Source organism: Calidris pugnax, unplaced genomic scaffold, assembly GCF_001431845.1.
Source record: "Calidris pugnax isolate Ruff unplaced genomic scaffold, ASM143184v1 scaffold103, whole genome shotgun sequence".
Classification (NCBI taxonomy): Eukaryota; Metazoa; Chordata; class Aves; order Charadriiformes; family Scolopacidae; genus Calidris; species Calidris pugnax.
The window spans coordinates 16,044,661-16,055,803 of NW_015090990.1; the positions used below are offsets into that span (position 1 = coordinate 16,044,661).

The 11,143-nt window shown below is 38.0% G+C and overlaps 1 protein-coding gene across 1 annotated transcript in view; it reads right to left on the minus strand.

The window, feature by feature from the left end:
• LOC106895343 (aldehyde oxidase-like) overlaps positions 1–8,154 on the minus strand; it is a 43,654-nt gene extending 35,500 nt beyond the window's left edge. The window contains exons 1-7 of the mRNA XM_014954721.1: positions 8,032–8,154; positions 6,865–6,922; positions 4,440–4,536; positions 3,150–3,258; positions 2,520–2,646; positions 1,594–1,655; positions 892–972 (exon numbers count right to left, since the gene is read on the minus strand). Coding sequence (XP_014810207.1) covers positions 892–972; positions 1,594–1,655; positions 2,520–2,646; positions 3,150–3,258; positions 4,440–4,536; positions 6,865–6,922; positions 8,032–8,091 — 594 coding nt within the window. The 5' untranslated portion in view covers positions 8,092–8,154. The remainder of the gene's footprint in view (positions 1–891; positions 973–1,593; positions 1,656–2,519; positions 2,647–3,149; positions 3,259–4,439; positions 4,537–6,864; positions 6,923–8,031) is intronic.
• Between the last annotated feature and the right edge of the window lie 2,989 nt (positions 8,155–11,143).

Here is an 11,143-nt window from a genome sequence, read left to right on the forward strand (position 1 = left end):
TTATAATTAATTCCATAATAAAAAAAAAAAAAAAAAGAAAGCATAACCAAGAACAAACTATGAGGGTCCCACAGAAGTCAGTTGGAAATTAGTAATTCCATTATGATTTGGATTTGATGCTAAATTATCATGCATTATTTGGAGCTGGTGAGGTGAAGGATGTGTTCATAACAGAGTTCTCAGAGTTCACAAATGACACAAATAAGAGCACAGGGGTAAGCAACTGAAAGACTAACTACAGGCTTCCTGTAGTCCTACTATAAGAAAGTGGCTGGTTTCATGCCAACCTGCAGTACTCAAAAGCAAAGAAGTAGATCAGACATTATTGAAAAAAAATTGAGAACTATGTCAAATATTTGTATTAATAAGAGGTTTCATATAAAATACTACAATCATAACTCTGATTTTTAAGAATGTATCAGTTCTTCAAACTCAAGGCAGCAGTTAGATTCATAAGAGATCGGCGGTTACATTCAGATCATCACTGATTGTTGATTTAAGACAACTCCACATACGCCCTGACTTCTTACACAATACGATGAACACTGTATGAGTAGAGCTGAGACTATTAATATTCCTGAACTTGAAGAAATGCTCAAATCTCAGCTCTGGAGATCCAAACTGGAGATACCAACTACCTACCACATCATTGCCTCCTCATACAAATATACACAGATATATAATAACATAATATTATAAAGATAATATTCTACAGATAAAATAAGATCATAAAATACCTTATTTTACAGATAATGTTATGTAAGGTGAATAAGATGGAGGCAAAAATGGCAGAGTATACTGCATTTACTTTAATGACAAGAAAAAGCCATGCAATATTCTTTCTATAAATGTTGTATCTAAATGGGACAGGTAAAATACTTAAAACCCTACCTTCTCTTCTTTGTCAAACAAATCATCTTCCTGATCCAAGCAACACTTTCCATTTGCTTTCCTTTGACAACAAACAGATTCCTAAAGTAGGAATATTCCATTAGTGAGATACTGCCCAGAATGTCAGTGAGTTTTAGCCTGCTTAAACTGATAAGAATGTCTCTTTGTATTTAAAAAAAGTTCTACAGGAAGTTTACTAATAAGCTAAATTGGAAGGATTATGTGTTAAGGAAGTGGTATTAAAAATAACTTAAAATCATTGAATGCTGAAGTCCTTAATACAAAATTATTCATACTACATGAAATTCAGTTGACTTTGTGAGAGCACACATAGAGGTTTGCATTATTTCTTTTACCCACTGTTCGCTCTCCTACTTCTTTCACTGTAGGTTTCTGACATGTTGAATTACATGATAAATTATTAGGAATATCGATCCAAATTCTGCTTTTATTTATATCAGTATTGACCCACAGTAAAACATATGGACTTACTTCAGATTACTCTTCATAATCCAGGCTAGACACCAAGTTCATTTGTGTCAATCAATTAATGTAATGGGCTTGGCCACTATACACCTTACTTAGGCCTACACCTCTTAACAGAGGAAAGAGATGATCTTAATGAAAATCTTGATGGTTAGTATACATATGGGCCCATACTAATGGGCACAATCTAGTATTCTTATCATCATTACTTCTTACCTTACAGAAGGTTTTACAGGCATCTAGGATCGGCCTATATCCAGTACAGCGGCACAAGTTCCCTTAAAAAAGGAAATTGGTAAGAAAAAGTTTTGATTTACAGCATGTGGCTTTAAAATGTCATGTCGTTATATGAAATTTGTGGTTTTGAAGTTTAAGAAGAAGTGTTAGCTCTCCCACAGACAAAAAAGATCAGTGTCACAAAACTTAGGACCCTGCAGCTTGAGGAAAAAGGCTATTGTTTCAAGAGGAGTATGAAATACTTGAGAACTGCATTAGAAGGAATGTTGACTGCAGCTTAGTATGCAGGAGAATAAGAGATTGTACAATACTCTTCACCCACTCATAATGTTTTTCTCCTTACCCCTGACTTATTTGTAATAGTGAAGGAGGTTAGCATTACACTGCCATCTAAGTTCACCTCATAGTAACAGGAAATGCCTTTGGCTCCACTGTGACTCTATAGCACATCAGAAGAAAGAAGGCTATTTTACCTGCAGTAAATGCTCATACTTTCCCTTAGTGAAGATGGTCTGCATCTCTCTAGCTTATTTGACTGCTTTATTCCTACCACAAAGGGGCTCTCCTGTGAGGTTTATCACATTCTCAACTCCAGATGTAACAGGATCTCAGAGACCTTCAGATGCATCTACTTCTCCAGTATGCCATCGTTTTTGCATATTTGATTAAAAGCACTTCAAAAGACACATATGGGGATGGTTTGAACACCTATTCCTGAAACAATCCACAGGTCCAGCCTTCATTTTCATTCTGTATCCAGTAGCAACTCTGCTGGCAACCACAACTTGTATAGAGTACATACACACAGGCCTGCGTGTGTACTCACACAGACATGCACTCACACAAAGTACCTGAAGAAAATGGTTCAAGGACATACCTACAAATTAAAAAGTGGCAATATTTACCAGCCAGAGCTGCAATCATTTGGTCTGAAGTTGGTTCTGGGTGATTTCTTAGCAAAGTGTATATGGACATCACCATTCCAGGGGAGCAGAAACCACACTGGGAGCCATGGCATTTGGCAAGCCTTTCCTGAAATAAAATAACAGAAGTAGCATTCCTCCCAGTGTATGTCATCATTTTAATGAACTCTCCCATAAATGGGAAACTTTAATAGTAAATTGGACTTTTTAAGTAAAACAATTTAAGTCATCTCAAGTAAGAATAATTATTTCGAATGTGATGCCCAGGCACATCTTACTAAGGAAGCTAATTTATCTTCAGTGGATTTCTGTCTTTTTTGCATTCATACTAAAACATCAGCTAAAGGGGAACTGTCCAAGAGGTGCCCAAACAGAACACAAGCTTGATCCACTCTAGCAATTCTTACATGCCAACTGTTTGATGAAGCTGTCAGTATTAAAGCAAGATCCACCATGAGCCACATCAGCCTTGAAACTTGTGCTGTCTTCTGTTATCATTTAGCAGGGAGAATAATCATGTGAAATTCCCATGCCTTAAAAGTACTGCCACTCAAGCCAGCCCATACAAAGGAAGAAATCAGTAATCCTCTTACAGTGATACTGTACTCTCACCTGAACTGGATGAATCCTGGTTTTTGTACTTCCAACACCTTCCACTGTGGTGACTGCAGCACCATATAAGGAGCAAATGGGAAGCAAACATGCATTTGCTGAATAATGTCTTTGGAACGTAAAAGAGAATAAAGAACATGAATATTACTTTATTATAATAAAGATTCATTTTGCAGTCAATCAAGCATAGTTTATAGTTTATACAATCATTATCATCATTTGGATTAAGAAGAAAATAAGCTTTACAGAAAGGATCACTTACTAGCTGTGTCTCTTGTCCCCAGTATAAAAACTGTCTATGAGGACAGTTCTGTAGAATTTATATCTTCCCTACTACTTCAGTCTTTTCTAATTGCCCTTTTGTCTCTCTTACCTACAAGCAACCTGTCAAGTGTGTTTTGGAGGAGGAAGATGGGAGAGTGGGGTTGGTGTAGTTATTTGCAGGTAGTAAAGAATTACTGCAGAAAACTTGCAATCAATTTTCTGACCCAAAGGAAGTCCTCATGTAAAATAAATATAATTCTAAGTAGGAACAACATGCCAAAATGAAATTCTGCAAAGTTTCTGATCATTATCAATAAAATATTCTGTTTTACTACAGTTCAAGTGTTTCTTTTCAACTGTTATTCTGACTGCTTTAATTTCAACTCCTATAAAAACTTTAAAGATTTTCATTTGCATTGTATTCCAATGTAATGCAATTATGAAAAGGAACAACTCGAACATTTTTACTTTTTCCCTACCTAAAAATATTCAATTAACAATGACACATTACCATTTAACAATTTGATTGGAGTTTTCTCAATTGAAAAGTAATTTATTGCGGTTTTTATTTTAATGAAACTCTGATTTTGAATTTCAAAGTCCTTCTTTTTGTGGGGTAGGGTGTAAGGAGGGAGTTCAGTATTAAAGGGCTGGTAAGACTCAAACTTCTGCCTGCCCTATCTTCCCATCAGGCACATCACAGACCTGCAGTTAAGAGCCACATTCCAGTGGTCAGTACAAAGGGTGTTAAATATATGGCTCCTAAAGAGAAAACTCCTTGCAGGAGCTGTCAGCATATATGAGCAAATTTAGCATTTGAGCACGATATTTCAGCAAATTTACAACATGTCTGAATGGACAGTATTTCTTACAGCACTCTCTTTTGGACTAAAGTGACCCTTCCTTTGGATTCTTTCACTTATTAGGTACAGACTTTACAACTTTGTTTTTACAGCTATTTAACTGCAAATGGTATCTACAGTCATAAAATTTGGTGTGGTTTTAAAAATATCCTGTTAAGGGTACCTTATCTTCTTTGAAGTTGGCTCGTAAGTTGATACCATCACCGTGCAGGCACCACAGCCACCTCCTCCACAGCCATACTTTGTTCCTGTAAGACGAACTGAAAATGCTGTCATTAAGGAAAAAAAATAAATTATCAGGTTTCATTTTGGCCTTTATTCTGCTGAAAAGCATGAGGCCACCTTTTTTCCTGATCAGCTAAGGCACATAATTGGTTTGGTATGATAGCATATTTATCAGATTCCTTCCTATGTTGGATTAAAATTTTCAGCAAAAATAAGACTGAAGATAAGGAATGACATGACCAAAATCCTGTCCAGAAAACTTGATGACTTCTTTTTGTAAAGGAGTAAGTTGGGACAGAATGAGGAAGTGAAAAATAGTTTTCTAAGTGAAAATATGAAAGAAAAAAGCAGTGGGCAAAATAGCTTTATATCTGAAGTTCCAGTGGAACACTAAAACCAATATCCCAGGTATTCCCAAAAGGTCCTTTATTGTCAGGATATTAACCTTGCATCTGATCTGAAAGATCACACTTATGACAGAAGTGATCATTTCCATGAATCTGGAACAGTAGCCAATCTGAAGCTGCAAATCAAGAAACATCTAATTTAATGTTCTACTCCCCATTTCTTCCTCCTCTTCTGTCCTTTCTCTTCCCAACACTACCTGCTCCAAAACACAACACTCTTGCACCAAATCTTTCTCTAACCAGTTCCTTCCATGAGCTGACTAATGATGATCTGACTAATTAGTGACTGAGTCCCTAATCTATCAGGGACTTGCACACATCAAACAGACCTAAGCAAGAGAGAGCAGGAATACTACAATATGACATTTAAACTGTACAGAGAAACAACTAGCTCCTGAAAACAAGTCAATCTTATCCTCATTTTATAAGCAGGGTACAATGATACAGAAAGGCTAGATGATTTTTCAAGATGTCAGAGCAAGTCAGTGCAGAATTACGTTATCTCACTAATAAATGTGCTTTAACCAACGAAGTATAACTCTTGTGATAGGGCTGGTACTGAGCTACTTGTTGGGTGTTGGTCTCTTCTCCGCTGTAACAAGTGATAGGACAAGAGGAAATGGTCTAAAATTGCACCAGGGGAGGTTTAGATTGGATATTAAGAAAAAATCTATTCACAAGAAAGGTTATCAAGCACTGGAACGCATCCAGAGAAGTGGGTAAGTCACTATCCCTGGACGTATTTAAAAGATGTGTAGTTTTGGCACTTAGGGACATGGTTTAGTGCTGGACTTGGTACTCTTAGGTTAATGGTTAGACTCGATGATCTTTTCCAACCTAAACAATTCTATGATTCTACTTTTTATAGTCTGATGGAGTCTGAGGTTCAAATTCCTGAATAATTTCAAAAGCGCCACAACTACAGCAACCTATTCTGCTCCAGACTCCTCCTTACGACTGACCAGTAATAAATATGTTTTTACATAAGTTTTTCTTTTGAGACAAATATAAAAAAACTCTCTCCTTTGTGAATTCTATAGTTTATGGTACATCACTTGCCCAGTGGGAGTATGTTTCATCAGACAGTCTAGGAAGCTGCAAAAAGGAGAGATTCTGTTCTTCCCCTGACTTGCTCCCTGCTCCTGGCTGTGAGTCCCTACACGTGTTCAGAATATTATGCAACAGCTTCAGGAACACTGGGAATAAGCTTGTGGCGCAGCAGAGTTTGGAAAACTCCTAAGAACAGTTGAGAACAGACACTTGGTCAGGCCTCTGAAATGGTGAAGAGAAAGAGAGGAAAAGACCAAATCAAGCGCTGCACAATTTGTAGCAACCCAGAAAGCTGTGAACTGAAACCAAGGGAAGAACCTTGCCTGCAAAAACAAAGCTGGCAGGGTAAGAGCTCTAGCTCAGACAACTTCTGTTCTGTCTTGTCCAACTAATTTTTTTTATCTGTTTTAAAAACATACTTGTTCATATTTACTTACTATTAAGCCTGTTTTTTGAATTTAGAAATCTGTTTGGAGTCCTTGTCATAAGAAAAAAGTAGATTACCTCAAAATTCTGTCAGAGTCAGGGTCTCATCACAAGATCTCCCCTTTCCTGGGAGAGACTTTTACAAAGCTGGGAGACTCCTATTCTGTTAAGCTTTATGTACCCTGGCCAAAAGGTTCTTGGGTTTCTTTATGGGGGGAGAGGGGAGGCACAGATACACACATAGACTCCATGCCTGATGGCATAACTTTGTTTGTTTAGGAAACTGGGCTAAAAATACAGCAGCTTGCTGAAGAGTGTTTGGCGTAAGAAAGACTCATCATTTAATATGGTTGTTTTTAGCTTAAGGCAGACACAACTTCTTCAAACTGGTAAATCACCTTTGAAGTAGCATTTATGTGAATTCTGCTCAAATAAGGCTTTCAAATGAGTGACTTAAGGGAACAGGCAAGAAAAGGATACGTCTCTTTCGCAGATAAGACAACAGCATTTGTTCAGGATCAGCATTTTTCTCTATTATCTGCAGCAAGAAATGAAAAACAAGGTTTAACCAAGAAACCAAGGCTTTTCAAAATTCAGGGCCCAGACTACATTCCCACAAAGCTAGAAGAGAATCCTTCTCTGGTTCTCTCTCGTAGAACTAGACTAATTGCCAAAGACCACAAGAGGATTTGGGCTTCTGGAAATTCCTTCCCAGACAGACACATTTCCAGCAAAGAAGTGCCCGGGCACCTTGCAACTACTAAAAATAACTGCTGCTCAGTGAAAGGTCATACTGAGGGAATTTAACTTCAGCCACACTAGACAAAAAAGTGCAGCAGAACTTTGCTAGAAAGGAGGCAGCACAATATAAAGAAATAATGGTTTGCAGATTTTAGGGTTTCCCTGGCACTTTAACCTACTGGGATTGAGCACCAGAGGAAGCCTGTAAGGCTATCAGCAGGAACCACTTTTCTTCTAGCTTTATTTATAAAAGCTTTCACTTGCCGTGATAGACTAACAACAGAGAGCAATAGAAATGCCTACATTCTTGATTGGTTACAGCATTTCTTATTCCATTTCTTAGAACCAGCTTGTTCCTCCCAGTCTCATTGAATCAACAACCATTTTAATTTTGTTCCTGCAATATTATCTTTATGTTGGCCAGTAGTCCTTTTTGGCACCTGAGTCTCGACAGCTTCCTGTTGTGCCTCTCAAAATCTGATGCCTCTTCTTTGATACCATTAAAGATGAGAAGCCAGGCACGTACAAATGAAAAACTAGTTTGCTCACCAGCCAAATTTGATACCCAGCTGAAAGTCCATTTCACTTTGACATGTTTTTCCCCCAAATGCAGCAAAGCTAGCTAAAAGGGGATGCTGTAATCATGTTAGCGCTCCTTTGCTGCTTTTCCCCTTCTAACCACTTGCAGAAGAGCATTAGCTAACTAAAGTAATACTTGCAGGCTGATTTGTATCTTACCCAGCAAGGTGGAGACAGGAAGGAATGCTTCTGCAGGCTTGTGTAAGGATTCAGTTATACTTCCACAAGGAAGAAGTCTGAAGGAAGCAAACCTGTGCCCATACCCTTGGGGGTTACTTGTGGAACAGCAGCCCCCCTTTCTCCACATTCTTCCCGGGCCACACTTACCTTCCTCCCATTCACATAGAAAATCAGCTCCTCAGCCCCCGCCGCCCCTTGCAGAGACATTGTACCCCGACGGCGGAACCAGCAGCGGCAGGAAATCCCAGGCAGCTGCAGCAGCTGGAGCCGGAGAGCCCATGGCAGCGGGGACGGGGGCGGGGCAGGGCCGCAGCGGGGTGGACGGGGCGGCGGCGGTCAGGGGAGTACGCGGGGGGACGCCGAGCACCGCGCCGGAGCTGGGGTCCGGTGTCCCCCGAAGGGACAAGTCAGATGTTCTTAACACGTAGAGCTCACCACAAAATGTATTTACTGGAGCCTTCTAAGGTATAGTAAAAAACTACGACATAACCTCACACTTTCTCCAAGGCCATGTATGTTCCTCCGGAGCAAAATGGCAACACCAGTGATGTGAACTGTTGTTACGTTCCAACAACAAAATCTCCAAAGGTCATTTTAAATTGTGATAAAATCCAGCAATGGAGTAAGAATGAGCCCAAGGGGAATTTTGCATAAACTTGCACTCCCAGAATAACAGGCAGTAACTTCCGGGTTTTATAAGCATTTGTAAGGACTAACTGTGCAAGCAAAGGTTTATAGAATCATAAATATTTTCTTCGTCCTGTTTAACATAAATATTAATTTTTCTACAAATTTTAAAACAATCAAAATCTTTATCAGCAGTAAACTAAAATATTAAATGTAAAAAAATATAAATTGAATAAACATGAGAAAAATGTGAACTATAAAAAGCTCACATTGCCTTATCCTCAGCAAAAACCCCTTAATTCCTGTGATAGCTACAGATTAATTTTTGTCTTGAATATCCTGAGCTGTTTTTACATTTTTTTCCTGGCAAGAGCTTCTAATATATCAACTGATCCAGTAAAAGAAGCACATTTAGTGAAGATTCAACAGGCAATGTAACATTATCTATGCAGTACCTCAAGTGACCATTTTGCAGAACAATTAAAAGAACTGCATCCTAGAAAACTGTTACCAAAGTAAATTTTCTCTGCATATACAACATCAATTTGAGTAACAAAAACAGTAAGAATGGAGAAAACAAGGAAAGAAGGGCAGCAGCAATAACAATATGATTTCAGAGTTACTTCAAATAACTTCTATGCATCTTGAGGTAATTTTCTTTATCATTTGTTGCTTTGAAAGATATCTATACTAAAAGGAATGGAAGAAGCTAAGGCATAAAGCCCTAGGCCTTATACTTTTATTACATGCTTTTTATTTGGAACATCGTAGCTGTCTAGCTGGTAACACTGGAGGCTGTGTGGAATGGGACCTTCACTGAAAAAATAATTAAGACCATCTCCAAAAAGACTGTTTTTTTTTTTCTGAGAAAATGAAGCATGTGGTTCTGCTTCTAGCTTTCAAAAGAGAAACAACTATTTAAATAACCACTGTGTTTCACTTGCTTTGGTGCCAGTGCAGGGAACACAAGTAGTAACAGATACTCCTTTTGGATTTCTAATGACATAGCTGGTGATGTTGATAAACAGTGAACATTTAACTTAAACAAATTTCAATTAAAAAAACCCAATTAATCATTAACTTGGTAATAAAATACAAGAAAGAATGTGTAAAAATATTCTATATGTAATTCTTTTCCAAATCAACTGAATCAGGATAGACTCTATCTTCCCAACCATTTCTACGCCTCTTTATAATGGTCTGCTGTTGTAAGTATATAGTAAGTTTCAGAAAGAAAAAGCCTGTTTGCTGAAACTTCTCAAATAAACTTCACTGTTTTGCAATACAGATCACATTGCCTGGGTGATAAGGTAAATTTAATACTGGAAGAATTCTACATGAAAACATTTTGCTGTCCTTATTGCTGTACATTTACAATCTTTACATGGTCTCTGGAACCAGTGGCCACAGCTAGACAAGCTCTCTGTTTGCGTAGGGGATAAAGGTCCCCTATGTAAACTACCTCACTAGTGGTATCTTTAACTCCAAATTCATACATGGAATGCTCTACAGGATGTTGGGGAAGCTGCCCTGGCACTACAGACTGTCATGAAAACCCACCAAAAAAACCCACCAGAAAACAGTTGTGGTGTTACTTATTTGTAAATAATAGCTTTGTGCCACTTAATGTTTATGGTCTGTCCATGTAAAATGGACAATTGGTTTGGTATTTTAAAAATATATATTATAAATTTAAGAGTATTAATTACACCTCTTAAAAAGAGGTGTACCATATCAGACGAAAGGTCTAGCTAACCAAAGCACGGGTCTCTGAAAGTTTCAACAGTGAATGCCCTTGGAAAAAATATAAAAATTGGTCAGATGCATAGTGAGGCTTCTTCCAGCCTTCAATAATTTGCAATTCAGGGACATCCTCTGCCAAAAATGCTGTTCCTGGTAATTCCTCGAGGATTTTTCTTCCGTTAAATAGTGCAAACAATTGTTAAGCCTACATAAATTAACAATATCTACTCCTATGGTAAGGAATTCCTCAGCGTAACTGCATACTGTGTGAAGAACCACCTTCCATAACCAAAAGAAGTTAACTTATCCGTATCTCATTAAAAATGAGCTGTGGCTATCTTGGTTGCAAAAGGAGCCTGAACCTTATCTGATATAATCTATAAAAGTTGTGTGCGCTGTGAGTTATAGCCTGCAGCTGGCAGCATCTACAATTCAGAAAATGCCAGAAAGCTGTTTGTCAGTTGACAGTGGATTATGGAATGCAGAAGTGATTCATGAGAATCCAGAGGGAAAGGAGTGCAAAAACCTCACAGCTGAGTGGTATGATGTGGTTGTATTAGTCATCACACTAGCACTCAATTGAAAACTCAAGGTGTTGCTCTGTCTGGATCCTATTTACTACTGAATTTCTATTGCAGCGTTATATTCGCTCTGGCTGCCTCTGGCACATTCTCTGAACACTACTTCTCTGTACTGTTCCTCAGAATGAGACTTCCTCATTCAAATTTCAGTATGACTCTGTCAAATCCAAAAGTCAACTATCAAAACAAAAAAGAACTGCATTTCAGTAATTTGTTAATTTATCAAAATTTGGGATGCTTGCATCTGTTCCAGCCAGCAATAAGAAAATGGTTCTCCTCATAGTAAATATGAAAAACTCACAATAAAA